The sequence below is a fragment of the Lolium perenne genome, chromosome 2 (genome assembly GCF_019359855.2).
Source record: "Lolium perenne isolate Kyuss_39 chromosome 2, Kyuss_2.0, whole genome shotgun sequence".
NCBI lineage: Eukaryota > Viridiplantae > Streptophyta > Magnoliopsida > Poales > Poaceae > Lolium > Lolium perenne.
Window position 1 is genome coordinate 306,327,448 of NC_067245.2, and position 18,823 is coordinate 306,346,270.

General features: G+C 42.2%; 1 protein-coding gene and 1 long non-coding RNA gene across 2 annotated transcripts; both read left to right on the top strand.

Annotated features, from left to right (window-relative positions):
- On the top strand, positions 1–9,009 carry LOC127336933 (pectinesterase). The gene is made up of 2 exons (XM_051363801.2): positions 1–1,119; positions 8,120–9,009. The coding sequence occupies exons 1-2, from the start codon at positions 150–152 to the stop codon at positions 8,809–8,811; spliced, it is 1,662 nt and encodes a 553-aa protein (XP_051219761.1). The 5' UTR covers positions 1–149; the 3' UTR covers positions 8,812–9,009.
- A 2,933-nt stretch (positions 9,010–11,942) lies between these two features.
- Positions 11,943–13,007, top strand: LOC127330822 (uncharacterized). Its single transcript, XR_007869442.2, has 3 exons — positions 11,943–12,103; positions 12,468–12,652; positions 12,742–13,007. It is a non-coding gene; the product is annotated as an uncharacterized lncRNA (long non-coding RNA).
- The last annotated feature ends 5,816 nt before the right edge of the window (positions 13,008–18,823 follow it).

An 18,823-nucleotide genomic window follows, 5' to 3' on the forward strand; every position in this document is an offset into this window, starting at 1 on the left:
CGGATCTCAGCTCCACATTCTCGCCTTCCTTATATAGAAACAGCAATCCACCAGTCCAGTCTCACATTCTAGCTCTCGATACTTGTTGGTAGACTACTATCAGTAGTTCGTAGTCGTGCTCGCGCGTAGCACGCGAAGGACTCATCACAATGTCGGCCTTATACGAGAAACGAAGGCATCTCTTCGTCCTCCTCACCCTCACACTGGCCGCCGCCACGTCCGCCGCGTCCGATGTCTCCTTCTATCCCTCTGCGGAGACCGCCGCCGCGGCGCACTGCGACGGCACGCTGTACCCGGAGCTCTGCCTGTCCACGCTCTCCACCATTCCGGACCTCCACAAGAAGTCCCTCCCGGAAGTCATCAGCCACACCTGCAACCGCACGCAGACCAACGTCGCCGCCATGGCTTCGAACTGCTCCTCCTACTTCCACGGGAGGCTCCTCAGCGCGCGCGACAGCGTCGCCCTGTCGGACTGCATGGAGCTTCTCGACACCACCATGGACGACCTCCAGGCCAGCATCTCCGACCTGCAGCACCCCGAGATGCGCCCGACCGTGGACCACTGCATGACGGTCCTCTCCGCCGGCATCACCAACCAGCAGACCTGCCTGGAGGGCCTCGCGTACCAGAAGGGTGGCGACGTGCGGTCCTACATGGAGCCCGGCATCCGCCACATCGCCCGAATGGTCAGCAACTCGCTGGCCATGGCAAAGAAACTGCCGGGAGCCGCGGCGCCCTCGCCGTCCACGCCGAGCGTGCAACAAGAGCGCCAACCATTCACCGGGTACGGGCAGATGGTGAAGGGGTTCCCGCGGTGGGTGAAGGCTGGTGACCGGCGGCTGCTGCAGGCGGCGCCGTCGGGAATAAACGCGAACGCGGTGGTGGCCAAGGACGGGAGCGGGGGCTACACGACTGTGTCAGCCGCGGTCGCGGCGGCGCCGACCAACTCGAATAGCAGGTACGTGATATACATCAAGGCCGGCGCCTACATGGAGAATGTGGAGGTGGGGAAGAACCAGAAGAACCTCATGTTCATCGGCGACGGCATTGGGAAGACGGTCATCAAGGCAAGCCGCAACGTCGTCGACGGCTCCACCACCTTCCGCTCCGCCACAGTCGGTAAGCTAGTAAAACCATTGCATCGACCACTGAATATAAAATGGTGCCTGCTACATTCCCTCGGTTATTCGATAGTTGAGTAGGAATGCATTCTAAATTATAAGAGATAGATGTTTTAAATATTTTAGTGTAGACTATATACAAACTATAAAATAAATAAACACATGAACTAAAATGTATCTATATATAAACTATTCGGAAAAAAAAGATAGAACATCAAATAATTTGAATATAAGTCTGATACTCCATATTTCTAATACTTATCGTTAAGTCGCATGTATCTTATCTTAACGACACAAATATTGTAAGTCAGAGAGAGTACGTACTAGATTGTTACATGCAGTAAAGGGAGTTAACTGCATTGGGAGAACTCTGTTTTACACGTGGAATGTGTTTGCTATCATGCATCTTACCCATGTTGCCCTACTACACGTAGAAATAGTTCCAAGCTAGCAAGCCTTCAACAAGCGGGCCCTCAACTAGCTGCAATAGCAATACACTGTTTGTTAGATCCATCCATATCCGATGTCATGTCTATATATCCATATCCGCTGCCATGTCTGCTCTCTGCACCAGTTATTAATAATATGGTAGTAAAACTTTCTACATCTATAATGTTAGCTTTTCTTTAAATCATTTTTTCAAACTTTAACCAGTCTCTTGCAAACAATGGCAACATATATGACATGAAAATGGTACCCCCTCCGATCCATATTACTTTGCCACTAAAATAGATGTATCTATAATTAAAATATATCTATATACACATCTATATTAGTGTCGTCAAGTAATATGAATCGGAGGAAGTATATTATAAATGTGTGATTAGTTGTAAGTCGATTAAGAACTAACTTACTTCTCAGTCAGAAGATGACATCAAATTTTAGTTCCAACTCATTAATAGCACGAATCATGAAACAAATCAAATAGTCTAGAGGTACTTTTCTAGTTGCAACCTCACAAGCAACTGGAAATTTTCAGTTCCAACCCAACCTGCAATCGATGTTTTTTCAGTTGCAACCCAATTTGTAACTGAAAAAATATCAGTTGCAACCCAACTTACAACTCTAGTGCACGATTCACGATGCAAACCTACTTTTTTGCAAAAAATTCATCGATCCATTAATAATCATCTATATCAGTACAAACAGTGCTAAAAGTAATAAAAAATTAAAAATATCAGAACCAATATTATAAAACTACTTTAGTTCTCAGCTAGCAAAACTAAAAGTACTTTTATAATAATATTTCATAATATTTTATTTTATTCTAAAATGTTGATCAAATTTAATATTTCCTCCAATTCAAATTAATTTAATTAACTTTGTCTAGATACATCCCACGTTTATTTATTAGATACATATCGACACAAAGTAAAGTCAATTAATATAAATTGGAGCTTAGGACAAGGCTAAATAAACTTACATTTATTTGTGGATGAAGAAAGTATGCTAAATGTTGCTTACTACATTCCGTGCATTCGATCAGTAAGTAAGCAATTTACGTAGATTTCTAAACATAAAGTAAATCGAGGTAATAAGTGCATTGGGAGACCTCGGTTACATACAGAACGTGTTTACCATCTAACGCAACTACGTAGATACGTCCAAACTATAGCCTCCAACTAGCTACAATAGCAGCAGTACGATGTTTGTTAGATCCATCCATATCCCCGTACGTGTCATGCATGTCTATCCAAGAGCCTAAATGCTCGCCTTGCTGTACGAATTTACGCACACCAGCTTCACGGCATGTGGTCACGTACACATATGATCGATACATGTGAGTGTCACGATCTAGTTAACTGGAACACCAGCTCACCAAGCTATAGCCCTGTCTGGATGTGGATAGAATGCAGTGACGAGTAATCATCATGTACTGCATTTATACATACACTTGTTGCGACGGGCGATGCACGTCTTGTTTCAAAAACAGGACGATGCATGCATGTTGTACAAACACACTGTTGCACCAGACAGTATTCGGATAACATTGGCAGCAGGATTACATGCAACGATGTCTGCGGGTAACGGCGGTTTCTAACGGTGTTGGCCCGCACTAGCTAGTTTAACCAAATAGTGTGACTTAACTTCGTTCTTAGAAGATGACAGTTATTGGATCTCAGTTGCAACATGTTGCAACTCATCCTTGGCATGTATTACGAAGCAAATTTAATGATTTGAAGTTATCTTTGCTAGTTGTAACCTAGTAACTTGTAACTGGAAATTTTTAGTTGCAAGGCTAACTTGCAATTGGAAAATGTCAGTTGCAACCTAACTTACAAATCAAGTGCACGAATCATGATACAAATCTAACATTATGGAAGTCTATTGAGCACATGCTTCGTTCGTAGTCTACTGAGAACTAGCAATTCCGTTAACCAAAACTCCAAACTCACGATATATGTCCAGTCTCTCATCCTCACGGCTAAGAATTCATGATCTGCAGGAGCAAGTCCGGATGCATACCCATTAATCATAAAGATAAACTGAGTAGACATTGTCTTACGAATTTTGGTGTTTGTGTGTGCTGCACCCAGCATGCCGAGCTTGGCTTTGGACTGATCCTTGAGCATATCAGCCATAGTAGCCCACACCGCGGAGGCGTGCTCGAGTTAGAGAACTTGGGATAGCACGTGTCCTACGACATGCCTTTTGAGCAGGATGCTCACAACCTGATGATTCCTTGAGACCTAGAAGCCATAGATTGGATTCAGGACCTTGATCTTCTTCTTCTTCTTCTTCTTCTTCTTCTTCTTCTCTTCATCCTCAACCTTTAGTATTGCGGATTTGGGATCAGAGTCATTGAGTAGCCCCATAACGCGTGCACCTTGCAGGGCCAGGAAAACTTGACTTGCTAGAAGATAAGCTTTCTTGTAGGTTGTTTTTCGGATAGAGGGGTACCTAGGGCCGCCCGCAAGGATGTCGTCGCCAATGAGAGGAAGGGGTGGTCGATCGATGATCGAGGTTTTGGCTTTTAGTCAGTGACTTGGATGTAGGATGGCATCGGTGAAAGGGCCCCTCTGATTTTCATGCTAAGGTGATAGGCTAACCAACTAAAGCGAAAATCTGAACTCATCATCAAATGAGGTAATCAATATATTTTAACACAGGCTAGCACAATTAATTGGCATACCAAGCTAGGCTGGCGAAATAGTGCATACTCCCTCCGTCCACAAATAAGTGTACTTCTAGCTTTTGTACTAAGTCAAATATTTTAAATTTTGACCAACCGTGAAAAAAAAGGTAGAAACATATATAATAAGATTTTGGTATAATTTGAAACTACATTCCAAAACGAATCTCGGGATAATAAATTAGTGTCATAAATGCTACTACTTTTTCCTATATATTTGATCAAAGTTTAAAGAGTTTGACTAAACACAAAATCTAGATGTACACTTATTCGTGGACGGAGGGAGTACAAGTAATCATCGAACCCTGCGCACATGTACCCATATGGTACATTGCACGGGACGATGCTATGCAAACACTATTGTGCACCGGACAGTATAGTTGGGTAGCATTGGCAGCATGTTTCCATAGTTCCATGTACGCGTACGTATCCCCTGTGTGTCGGCAATGGTGTTTTCTGGTCGAGTTGGGGCTTTAATAGTAAGATGTACGTGTTCACCGTTTGTAGTGCACGGCAGAATTAGGACTTTTTCCTGGTTGGCATCCGTGCGATCCATGGCAAAGTATAATCAGGCGGCACGTACGCCGCACAGCGGCTGTGGGCCGGCAATGACTGCTCGGTCGGCGGATGCATATATATGGCCGCCCGTAGCATTAAGTTTTCGCCCGTGATCGAGCTGGGAACCCTTAATTTTGCCCGTATGCGTCGGTGCAGTCAGTGCATGCTCTGATCAGCCACAGGTCAGGCGGCAGCTTTGCTTGCCAAGTTGCGAGGATGCACCATGTGCCTACAGTGCGAACACCAGCAAGGTGTAGAGGGTGCCCCTATTTTTTTTTCCATCTGGGATTCTCTCCCCTTTCCATTATAAGCATAACGGAAATACAAGGTTCAGTCTTGAGGGTGCCCCTATCTATCATGCCTACTACTCTTTAGAATGTCATGTCAATTTTTTCTAGATACGAATGAATCTACAACTAAAATATATTAATATACCTTCGTATCTAATTAAAGTTCGGAAGCTTTTTAAGAAACGGAGCCACTACTACTTTCCTTTTGCGAATTGGCTGTATCGAACTTTGTACGAGCCGATCGAGTGCAATGCCGCAACTACCTAATCAAGCGTGTGTCTCTATCTCATAAAGAAAAGAGAATGATTCGCGATCAGCGATTGCTATGGGAGATTTTTGTGCATGTTGTTGCCTTCGGATTTGCATTGTTTTTTTTTTCTTCGCGATTAATGCTAATCACTGAACTTCTTTGTATTTTCTATAGCTCAAATCTATTACTACTCTATCCGTCTAAAAAATAATATCTTAGGTTTGTCCAAAATCAGATATATATACGTAGACACTATTTTCTTTTTTTGAGAAACACAGTACAAACGCAGGCGCTCACATACACACGCATACACTCACCCCTATGAACGCACACACGCACACCCTACCCCTATGAGCACCTCCGGAAGACCGAGCCGGCGGATTGGATCTTGAAATTGACGAAGTCACCACAGGCGCCTCGCTGTCGACGGGAACGTCGCCTCCCACTTAATGAATATTCCGCCTTTATGAGACACACAGATGTCAAACCTGGGGTTTGAACTCTGGTGGGCTGGGGGTACAACCACCCTCCTAACCACCCAACCTCAGGTTGGTTCTCACGTATTTTGTGTATTGATACTTTTAATTTTAGATAAATCTAATGATTTCGTGCGGGGGATGTTCTAGACAAAGTCATTTCTCGAGAGTCTTGTCTAGTTTGAATAAATGTTGTCAAATTGCACTGCTTTCTACCTAGTCTTGCCTAGTTTGATCCGATCTTCACACAGAAAGGCGCGTGGGAGTAGATGTCAGTTTGTCTTTGTCGTCGTCAATCAATACAGGTAGGACGCTCACGGTCCTGTGGCAGTGTGGCCGCCCAGACGGGCCTCATTGTTGTTGCCTTGCGCGTGGGCACATGCTGCTGCTGCATGCGAGGCGACGCTTTCCATGCAGCGTCAGCGTCTGTTCGTCCATCCTCTTCGCTCGTTCTGGCCAGATATGAAGGTGGCTAATACTTTTGGCCCACAGTGATAATGGATATGTAGAAAGCGATTGTTATTCATGACCTGCCTATATGGTTATATAATATATATATACATAGAAGAATCTACTCAACAGAAATAAACAAATCTAACAGATGTTCTAAGTGTTTTAGTGTGCATGCATGCTTCATCATTTAAATCCCCGACATACATTATTAAAAATGCATAAATTTGGAAAAATTGTATTGAGCGAATGATCCCGATTTCAGCACATGCATGGAGTAAAGGAGTTGTCCGCTGTTGATTTGATTTCTTTATCGATGGTGGGTGGCAATTGCCAGGCTAGACCATCGCTTGGTGGCAATCACAAAATACATTACCTCCACATAACGTCCGCTCCATATTAAAGTCCTGAATTATAACACACCTAACCTAAATGATACACCCTGAAGGGACGGGCATAGGTGATTTAGTTTAAAATATATACATTGCATCTATCTATTATGTACTAAAAGCATAATAACAAGGTATAACCACGTTAATCCACATCATCCTAATTATTTTTATGGCTAGATTTAAAATTTATAGTTAGGATTTAATAAGAGTCTAATAACCCCATAACTATATAATGTTGTTTGACATGTTCAACAATGTACAAAAGGAAAGTATCGCACCATATATGGCCAGATAAGATGCAAGGAGAATTGACATGTAGATATGTTTTTTATAAAATTACACACGTATCTACCTAGGACTCCAGCCGTGTCTGAAAAAAATGCAAAGTTATTCCGTGTCCTATTAAAAAGATTGCATTGTTCTTGTGTGCCCGATTAAAAAGATTGTGTGACCCTTCCATAATCCAGTGTTGTAAGGACTTAGATGCCGCCTAGAGGGGGAGTGAATAGACGATTTAAAACTTTACGAGATGTGATTAATAAATTGGAAATAAAACTAGTGTTTATTTTTCAAGCCCAAAGCCATATTATGGTTCACCTATATGCACCCAATAACTTAGGCTAAGTAAGACAAGCAACTATGGGATATCAAGATATATAAATTATAATTAAAACACTAGTTAAGAGTGAGCATAATTCATTTGGTTATGGATGTGGATGTACAACCCATCGACCCGGGTTTAAGTTCCCATGACATAGAATCGGATTCTAATTTTTTTTAAATCACTTTAGATGCTAAATAAAAAATTACAATAGTAGTTGTCATTGTCTAGGAAGCCATGAGTCCTTTTGAACATATTCACGCCAAAACTGGTACTTGTATATGATGTGTTTGGATTATGGAATTAATCTATGTAAATTAAATTTAATGGGCACAACTATTTAACACTTCATGGTGACAAATAGTACTTTTGCAAACAACTAAATGTGTGTTTGCTAAAATGGAGTCAGAGACTCAGAGTACATATTTGTTGCGATATATTTACATTTATTTGTGATTAAAATGCCATGGACTTTTGTTAATAACTAAATATGCCTAATTCCATGATCAAACGTGGATTTAATAATTTAGAAACATGCCTATTCCCATGCATTCCTACAGCAACAACATTGTTCAGGCACATCCAAAATTTTAACAGCAACGTGTGGGGTGATTTTCTAGCTCGGTCAATTTTCTGAACTTTTATGCAACACCCGAATGACATCATCCCATTCCCACTGCATTTATCTTTTGCTGGCTAAAACCAAATCTAGCGTACATTTTTTGGGTGATCGGGTTCTAGTCAGAAAAATCAAGCAACTGAAAATTAGAAAGCTTGCATTTGAGAAATTGGTTTATGAACAAGCTAGTAAGCTATCTAACCAATTATCGGACGTGGTAATGCTGCAGCGGTGGTGGGCAACAACTTCCTGGCCCGGGATCTGACCATCGAGAACTCGGCCGGCCCGTCGAAGCACCAAGCGGTGGCGCTCCGCGTCGGGGCCGACCTAGCCGCTTTCTACCGCTGCAGTTTCGTGGGTTACCAGGACACCCTGTACGTGCACTCCCTCCGGCAGTTCTTCCGCGAGTGCGACATCTACGGCACCATCGACTTCGTGTTCGGCAACTCTGCGGTGGTGCTCCAGAGCTGCAACCTCTACGCGCGGCGGCCCATGGCGAGCCAGAGCAACGTCTTCACGGCGCAGGGCCGAACGGACCCGAACCAGAACACGGGCATCTCCATCCAGAAGTGCAAGGTCGCCGCCGCGTCGGACCTCGCCGCCGTGCAGTCGAGCTTCCGGACGTACCTGGGCAGGCCGTGGAAGCAGTACTCGCGCACGGTGTACTTGCAGTCGGAGCTGGACAGCGTCGTCGACCCCGCGGGGTGGCTCGAGTGGGACGGCACCTTCGCGCTCGACACACTCTACTACGGCGAGTACCAGAACACGGGGGCCGGAGCTAGCACGGCCAACCGGGTGAAGTGGAAGGGTTACCGCGTGATCAGCAGCTCGTCGGAGGCCAGCACCTTCACGGTGGGGTCATTCATCGACGGCGACGTCTGGCTAGCCGGCACGTCCATCCCCTTCTCCACCGGGTTGTGACCAAATTATATATTCTAGCACGGCGAGTTCTGGGCGTGATGGCGATAAAAGAACGACGCCCAGAAGCGAAAACCGCATAATATTCGATCATTTTGATGTCCATTCTTTTGTTTTTGCAAACTATCCATATATAGGTGACTGGTTCATTGTGGACCTGCACGGGATTTACTTGTGCAATATATATGTAGTTCTTCTTCATGGAGGTCTGTACTTATGCACAATATATATATATATATATATATATATATATATATATATATATATATATATATATATATATATATATATATATATATATATATATATATATATATATATATATATATATATATATATATATATAGAGCCCAACTATTCTCGAACCCCTTAAGAGTGGTTCTAGAATAGCTATTCTCGAACCCCCTAGACCAACTCTAAAATCCGACCGGTCAGAGAACCAACCAGTAGAAAAAACTAGCGACCCACCTCCTTACCTTATCCGAACTCCTCCACGCACCTACTTCACCTTCTTCCCAATCAACGGCAACCCGGCCGAACTCCCGCTTCAGCTTCTTCCTGCCGGAGGCAGCTACTCCCCGGCGCGTTCCCAAACTCCTGCCCCGGCTTCTTCCCGTCGGCGAACTCCGTGGCGAGGCTCCCAGATTCCCGCCATGGCTTCTTCCCATGCGGTGGCCGTTAACTCCCCGGCACAGGTCCCGAACTCCTGCTCCGGCTTCATCTGCATCGGCGGCGGCCATGTACTCGCAGGTGCGGCTCCCTAAAATCATATCCCGCCTTCTTCCTCGCCGGCCCCGGCCAACCCAGGCTCTTAACCGCCCTGGCTCATCCCCCAACTGGCGAGACTCACGAGGCCGAGGTGCCGCGCCTACAGCTCCCGACCAACCGAGGAGGTCGCAGGACCCGCGTGATGTTGCAGGCGGCTTCCCGCCGGCACTTGGGGCTAGCCGGCAGGGATTAAAGATGGGATTGGGCGGGGACCTTCCATCGATTGGAAAGGCTGGGCGGCAGCAGAGGCGCCCCGATCTTCCTCCCCATCGGCGGCAGCTACGGCGCCTCGACCTCCTTCCCAACCGCGGAGGCTGGAAGTTCGCGATGCGTGTCCCTCCAAGTTCAGAACGCATTGGTTCTTCACCGCTCCGCCCCGAGCCTCTCTAGCACACCGCAACAGAAGTTCGCGGCGCGTCTCTGTGGCAGTTGACTATGCCCAGTCTGTTTTCACCCCTGGCTAAAGACGCGGAAGATCTTCCGTGGCCGTCAGTTCCTGGTTTCCTGTGTCCACGGCTGTCGTGCACTCTGTCGCCCCTGCCTAGCATCTCCTAGTAGCAGTCGTGCACATCTGCTTCCCTTACTCCTCCTGCATAATCTCGCATGCATTTCTGCAGCTGCTAATCATCTCCCTACTACAAAGTAGCTGCACCATATTTCTTTATAAATCTTTGCAAAAATATTTCAGCTCCGATGTTGTTTATTGATGCAAATTTGATTATGGTTGCATCATTCTTATCAAAGAAAATTCCATGTGTGTGTGCATGTCCTATAACTATTTGTTATACTGCCTAAGGGTGATCTATTACGAAAGTTAAGAAATACAATGGTTGCAAGTTCTTAATTTCTTGAACTAGTAGTTCTGAATTTCAACAACCATCAACGTATATGGCAAATCTCCCATATAAAGTCTGTGGTCTCATTGAATATTCCAGTTTGGTGTAGACTTTTCTTTTGTACGTCAAAACTAGTTTGTTATGCTTATGATACTGACTATAATTTTTTGACTCCCTTTTGATGAATGAGGGTTCAAGTAATTTTTTTTCACATCATTGGAACAAGCTATACAGGGGCTGAAGTATCCTGTGCAATGAGACCTGAATTTCTGGCTTTATGCTTGAAAATGAACCTCTTTAGAAAGAGAAGAAGCCATTAATCTGCATCTATTTTTGAATGGATGATTGCACTAAAACATGATTGTTATGCACTGTCCTGTAGAAATTATCTATATTTTGGAAGTTTGGTTTTTGTTTCTGAGAAATATACTCTTTGCTGTTGGGAAGTGTAAGTGTATTGTCTCATTTTTTTCTCGTGTGCATCTAATCCTAATGTGTTGCTGCTTGTTTATCTCAGTTTATTTTGTGTAAGTCGACAGTTCAGTTTTGTGCTTTTTAACAGTTCACCCCTGTGTCCAGGAGCTCACTCAATTTGCTCAGTATCGCCGTGCGACCGGACGGAGCTCCTGATCTCCGCTATACGCACGCGTCCATGGCATTCACCACGCACTGTGCTCCTACTGCCATTTCATCTCACTGTCGTGAGAAGGCTCCTGTGCCACTCCTCCGCTTCATCCTGGTACCTAGTAGGCGTTTACTTTCTTTTCCCACCAATTCATGTTTCTTATGCTAAAAATAGTAGATGGAAGATGCAGTATGCATTGTTGATGTGTGATGCTGATTAGGCAAAGAGAAGTTCATTCCATGTGTATGGAAAATTCACCTTTTATTTTCATGTGAGTTCACTTCTTCTCCATTGTTCATGCTTCCCCTACATGACCTGCAGGACCGCGCCACCAGCGCCTTCGCGGGAGTTCACCGGTTTGTATATATTTGATAACTCGCCACTGCAATTTCTGTGTTTGCCGGTTCGTTCGCTCTCGCTAATGAATTCTCACCTATAGCATATGCCCTCTACATATTTGTTGTTATTCCTAAGAGAGATTAAATTAAACACTCTCCGATGTTTCATCTTATTTGTTGTGGAGTTCACTTCAATCTACGAAGGAAATCCATTTAGTTTGGTCAGAGAAGTTTTATTAGTTCACATAGTAAGTTTGCATATTTATGTTAGCACCACCTCAGTCTAGGTAAGTTCATCTCCCCCCTCCTCTTTCGTGCAGGAAGTTGAGAAGCCTCTACAGTGATTGATGCTATGGAAAATTAATTCTGAACTACTACATGGATACAACTGAACCACAACGTGAGTAGCTTGCTAGCGCTGCAGAATCTGCAGTTTAGAAAGAGTGCGCAGTTTAGAGAGTTAATGTTCAGAGAACTCATTTTTACGGGGAAAGATCAATAAGTCCATGATTAAAGATAGAATATGGTGTTTAATAAGTTCACTTCTAATAATCTGTGAAGCTCACTTCTCCAAATCTGTGAAGCTCACTTCTCTTAATTTGTGAAGTTCACATCGACTGCTATTTTCATTTTATATATTCCTGCTAGATAGAATATTTGTGAAGTTTGTGGCTGCGGGATGGATGATCCGGTAATACTCCATGGGGATTTCAACGCTAAAACTTAAGGTAATTATCAAGTAAACTATGCATATGCATTCAAGATTCCATTCCCGTTCCCTATTATTATGCAGTTATACTCATTCTTAACACTAAGAAAGATCTATATTTTGCCCATAGCAGTCTGTACAAATTAGTATCAGAGCAAAAAGGTAGAACAATTTGACATTTTTTCTGCAACTAATTGAGCAGTACTAATCTCAAAAGTAGCTGAAACCTACAAAGCTTCACAAGCCTGCACTTGAGTTTGTGATTTTTATGCTAATAAGATATGTGGAATTTCCTTTTTGAAGTTCACATTACTTGATTGGCGTAGTGCACCTTTTTCCATATGTGAAGTTTGCTTTTTTATATTACTTAACTATCATCACAGTACCCACAAGCAGCATTGCAACGAGCTGGGAGTTCTTGCGGCTGGCTCCTGCGGTTGTCACTGCAAGTCATGCTCTTCATTGCATGAAGCAGCCGAGCACAAGTGTGCACAACAGGAATTAAGGTACGGAGATGACGAGCTCACTTTTCCTAATCCGCGGAGTTCACTTCTCCTAATTCGTGAAGGTCACATCTCCTGCTACTTTAGTTTAGATATTCTTGCTAGATGGAATATTATTTTATTTCTTTTTGATATTGTAAAGCTCCATGTGCAGAAATGTAGCTACACTGGGGGTTCACTCGTGTATCCTCAACAGTCCAGCGGGCTTCTCGAAGGAGTCCAGCACACGACCGCACCTCTCAGCAATCTAGTGTGTGTTGCTGGAAAGTCCACCTGCAGCTCCGTGGATACTCAGGCGGACCGCTGCTAGATAACTTCACCCACATCATGGAAGCAATAATGTCTTAGGAGTCCACAGCTTTGGCGAGTCTCTCTTGCCCAGGTCAGCCTGCTACTCACACTGTGGACTATGGTTGCTATGATGGTTGCTGCCATGCGAAATGCTATTGCTTCCTGTGATTTTATTCTTGGTTGTAATTCTTGTTTATTTACATCACTGAGTGGGTCACATGTTAATTGTGAGAAGCTCAATTAGGCCAAATAGGGAGTTCACTTTCCTGTTAAAAAAGATATCAGAAAATGCCCTCGGTGCACCTGTTAGTTTTAGGAAGTTCACTCATTCGGTTTAGATAGTGCACTTGTTATTTATTTCCATCTTGATATCAGAAAAATGTGAAGTTCGCTTTTATTAAAAATGCAAGTTCGCTTTTATTTAAAATGCAATTTCCCTTGTTCACATAAGCACAAAAATGTGAAGTTCCCTTTTATTTATAATGCAGGTTTGCTTGTCCACATAAGCACAAAAATGCCAACTTCGTTTTTTCTTTTAAATGCAAGTTTGCTTCTCCACATACGAACAAAATGTAAAGTTAAGTTTTATTTAAAATGCAAGTTCGCTTGTCCATAAGCACAAAAATGTGAAGTTCGATTTTATTTAAAATGTAAGTTCGCTTTGTTTGAAATGCAAGTTCGCGCGTCCACATAAGCACAAAAATGTGAAGTTCACTTTTAATTATAATGCAAATTTGCTTGTCCACATAAGCAGAAAAATGTGAAGTTCGCTTTTATTTAAAACACAAGTTTGCTTTTGTTTAAAAGGTAATTTCACTTGTCCACATAAGCACAAAAATGTGTAGTTCGCTTTTATTTAAAATGCAAGTTCGCTTTTATTTAGAATGCAATTTCGCTTGTCCATATAAGCACAACAATGTAAAGTTCCCTTTTATTTAAAATACAAGTTCGTTTGTCCACATAAGGACAAAAATGTGAAGTAGCAGCACATAGAGCTGGGCTGAGCATGCTCGGGCAGCAGGTCCTCCTGGTCGGTGTAAAGTGCACTATCGAGTTGTAGGTTTCTGAATTGTTTTGCTAGTTCTAAACGGCTTTTGTTTGTGGTTGTTTTAGGTTTTTTTTAACCTTATTTGTGGAGAGTAATAGCATTTTGTCTAGGCAAAAGTTCGAAATATATCAACACAAAAAAGTAATTTCTAAAGTTCACTCCTGCATGTGTGAGGTTCAGGTGTATCGTCCTTGTCCTAACTACTGGTCCTCTGTCTCTTGTTTCTCTTTATTTGCTGTTCTCAGTTTTTATGGAAAAAATGAATTAAGCCTGGGCAAAATATGGTACAAGTATGTGCTGATGCATGTCTGACTATAAAAGATGTTCACTACTGTCGGCTCATCCAGAAACATTAGACTATAAAAGATGTTCACTATTGTCGGCTCATCCAGAAACATTAGCCTCTCCATGTGTACACATAAAACCGATTCATGTGTGCTTTATTTGCTCTTTGCTACGGAGTTCACTAATTTGTTCTTGGAAAGTTCACTCTTTTGTGGTTAGATTAGTGTATGGGTAATTGATATATGTGTTGCACTTTTGTATAGATGCAGAAAACTAGAATTTCGGATTTAATTTTGGAGCACTGCAGTTCACATCGGCGTTGGCAAATATCCATCACCTACCTCCGCATCGGCGTTGGTGAACATTCGTGCACGCCAAGATCCCGGCTATGAAGTTCACATCTTTTTTCAGCGTAAGCTTACTGTGTGAGGGGAAAGAAGTTCAGTAAAAACTACATCAGCTAATACATTGTGGTACAATTCATCATTGCTCATTGTATGCTGTTGGATGCTACTGCTGATGTGTTGGTGACACTTAGTAAATGTACGTTGCACAATTTCCACAATTTCAGTACATGTTTCGACATCAAAATCATACTCATACATTGATATTGCTGATTTGTGAGTGAAACACGTATCAAATGAGAGTATATTACTTTATCATAAAGATGTGATTGAATTGTAATTTGGAGAGGTAATTAAGCTGTACTCTTTTGTCATACACATGCAGCTTGAAGGCAAAGAAATGAGATGCAAGAAAGTTTCTTGCTTTTTCTGTAGCTAGCGTGAAAGTTCAGTTCACCTAATTCCGTGAAGTTCACTCCTCCCAAGTGCTTCAGTTCAGATTTTTCCAACTAGATGGGGCTTGTGAAGTATGTGCACGAGCAGGGACTTGTGAAGTATGTGCACGAGCAGATGGTGGTGATGCTGTTGTACCCATAACACCTTCGATTGCTTAGAGAATAGCTAATACATATATGTTCTCGATGTGTGGGTGATAGAAAAATAGCAGTTCACTTCACCAGATTGTAAGTTAATGCTTTATTTTGGGGAAGTTGCCCCAAATCTATTGGCAGTTCACTTTGTGTAATGGGCCAAAAGTTAAATGTATAGCCGTCTACAACAGTTCACTGTGTAAACTTTAAATCGTGTGAATTGCACTGATGTTTTTGTTGGTGTGTAGTTTCTATTAATTTTTAGAATGTAACACATAAACATAAAATTGTGAAAGTTCACTTTTTACTTAAAATGTAAGTTCGCTTGTCCACAGATGCACGTAAGCATAAAATAGTGAAGTTCACCATCAACCGCGTGAGAAGTTAATATTTAATATGCGGTGAACTTTTATACCGCGACTCATAAAATAGTGAAGTTCACCATCAACCGTGTGAGAAGCTAATATTTAATATGCGGTGAACTTTTATACCGCGACTCGAAGTTCACTAACAAAACATCAGGAAGTTCACTTCTATGAACTGGGACATTTTAAGTACTTTGTTTTTTTGGGCGGAAATCATACACATAGAAATCGTTGGTAAGGCCTTTCGTTGCACAAATCGACCAGCACCACATGGAATTAGCAGTGATATAACTCTATTAATACTCCAACATGCGGCTATGCCACACCTAATCAATCTAGATGAGCCGATTTCAAAATCGCACGAGTGTCGGCGTTATCTTTGATTTTGCATATTTCTGAAATTAAACTTAAACCGTTGAGAATTTGAAAAAACATTAAACATAAAAAAGTTGCGCCTGAGCTATATCTTTCCAACGCCATATCATTTGTAATATTCCGACAAGTGGTTCAAAATTAAACTCCAAAATACTGTGCGAAAAAACTAAGAAGCTCAGAAACAAAATTACGTATTTTCAAATCTGCTCTTAAACCGTGATGAATTTAGAAAAATGTTGTACCTGACAAATCTGCGCCTAGTCAGCAGCTTTCCAACGGCATATCGTACGCATCATTTCGACAAACCGTTTGAAAAATACACCTAAAATACTGTCCGAAAACGGAGTACTCACTGAAAACATAGTTTTGTGTAATTAATTTTTTTTAGAACCATAGAGAATTTGGAAAAATATTGAACATGAAAAAGTTGCGAAATTTTCATACGAATCCAACGGTATATCACACGCGTCATTCCGATAAGTGGTTTGAAAATAAACGTAAAAATACTGTCCGCCCAAACATACAATTTTGAAGTTCCGCCAGGAAGTTCACTTAGAAAATGGCACGAAGTTCACAAGTGGTTCGAGAATAGTTATTCTCGAACCGGTTCGAGAATAGCAGACCTATATATATATATATATATATATATATATATATATATATATATATATATATATATATATATATATATATATATATATATATATATATATATATATATATATATATATATATAGATATATAATTTTTATGCCCATCGATGCGGGTGCAGTTTTCAGGTTTCCAGGGTACATAAATAATTGTGTTATTGCATTGAAGCGGCCACAGGCCAGAGGTTTTTGGCGGTTCTGACATGGTAGTGATAGTGATGGACTCTGTTTTTAGAACAAGTATCCAGGGGAAATGGGAGTGACTTGTGAGGTAAAGCATACATATATTTTTTGTTTGGCAGCGTTTATTCCTGTTAAAGTGAATTGAGTTTTGCATCATTTCTTCAATATTCATTGAGCATCAACACCCTAGTATCTTAAGTGATTGGAAGTTTGAAATGAAGTGTGTCTATAACAGCATAGTAACATGTGACTATAATGTCCATTCTTCTTTTTTCGATAAAGGGCGCTTTCATTACTTTAAAAAAAGTATTACACCCGGCCTCTGCATAATATGATGCACACAGCCACACTCACACATAGTATCACACCATTACATGAAAAACTGAAAACACCGAAAACAAAGAGAGTGCCTAGAGCGCAGAAGGCTCTATCCGTAGATTACGCCGTCATCCATGTTGGGAAAAAATATCCTTCGCCACATTCTCCAATCGTGTAGATACCTCCATAAAGAGGTCGCGGTTCTCTATACGGCAAAGACCACGAACGGAGCAAAGCGGTGGACCGGTAGATAACCTGCAAACATGAAGAGTTAATATCATGGAAAATCTTGTCATTTCTACATAGCCATAGCGACCAAATAATGGCGATCGCCCCCACCCGAATAAAAGTTTTGAACCTACGCTCCACCCCATTGAGCCAGCTACCAAAAAGATGTGCCACGCTCCGAGGTGGGTATAAGGTAGAACCTATTTGGGTTATTGACCATATAGATCTCGCGAATTGACACTCGAAGAAAAGGTGGTTGATAGTCTCATCATGAAGACAAAACACACACTTTTTACTACCTTTCCAATTACGCTTAACAAGATTGTCCTTAGTAAGAATTACCCCCCTACGAAGATACCAAGCAAAGACCTTCGTCTTCAATGGAATCTTCACAGACCAGATTTTTGTATTCTTAAAAACTGGCGTATCGGATTGGATCAACGCATTATACATAGAATCAACAGAGAATTTACCAGTCTCATTTAGATTCCATCGAACCACATCAGACCCGTGCAACAACTGGACCCTCTCGAGTCGTTGATTGGGAAATACTGTTCTAGGAAGTACTGTTTGATTGGGAAATCCAATGCTCTTTCTACTGTCTATTTAAAGTAAAGTGAGGATGACTTACTATAAGTGATGATATACCCTCTAAGATGCTGATAACAGAAGTTTTGGATCGTGCTGGTTATTGTTAAATTGTTTAGCTATCTAAGCAGGATAAGATCATTTTTCTTAGCTTAAAGCCTTGAACCTTATCTCAACATTTAGTTTTATGCTTATGTAAGTTGACTGGTGATCTATCAGGTTGGTGGTTTTTTTTCCAGCGACGAGATGGGGCGGCAATCTTCTGGGACAGCGATCAGCTGTATACGGTGGTGGGCAGCTTGTGCTTGTACCACTTGTTTTTTACTTTCTGAAATCATGTGTGAATGTTTCATAAATTTTCGCAACTCTGAATTATGGGAGTTATATTCAGCTGTGTTCATTGTACATGTGAGTATGCTACAACTGAAGAGTGCATGCATTTGATTCCATCTCTGGATTTTGTGAACTGAACTTTGAATGATTTGCTGAATTATTATTATTTGTGTAATATATGCAAAATGTATATTGAGTTTTATGGGAATTCTTCCAAGCTGCCCTAATAACGTTTTAGGGCATATTTTGGATGAGCCCTCAAAAGTTTTTGAGGCACAATTTGGATGTGCTCTTAAAAGTTATCGGGGCACGATTTGGATGTGCCCTTAAAAGTTTCAATGGCATATATAAGAGCATCTCTAGCCGCGTTCCCCAAAGCGTACCCCAAAGGTATTTAGGGCGCGCCGGATAAAAAAACATTCCCAGCCGCGTCCCCAAAGCTATTTTTTGTCCGGCGCGCCCCGAGCCCGTCCCCGCTACACAGGGGACGCTCGGGGCACGCCGGACACACCAAAATGCGAAGCGAGGCATGGCGGGACCGATGCGTCAGCGACTCACGGACGGACGCTCAACCGCCGCCTACCTAGGGACGATGCAGTTGTCGGGAAGTGGGACCATCGCATTGACAACCGCGTTGA

Coding starts and splice junctions, on each gene's coding strand:
- LOC127336933 (XM_051363801.2), top strand. CDS start 150: ATGTCGGCCTTATACGAGAAACGAAGGCATCTCTTCGTCCTCCTCACC. Junction 1,120..8,119: donor CTTCCGCTCCGCCACAGTCG/GTAAGCTAGTAA, acceptor GTAATGCTGCAG/CGGTGGTGGGCAACAACTTC.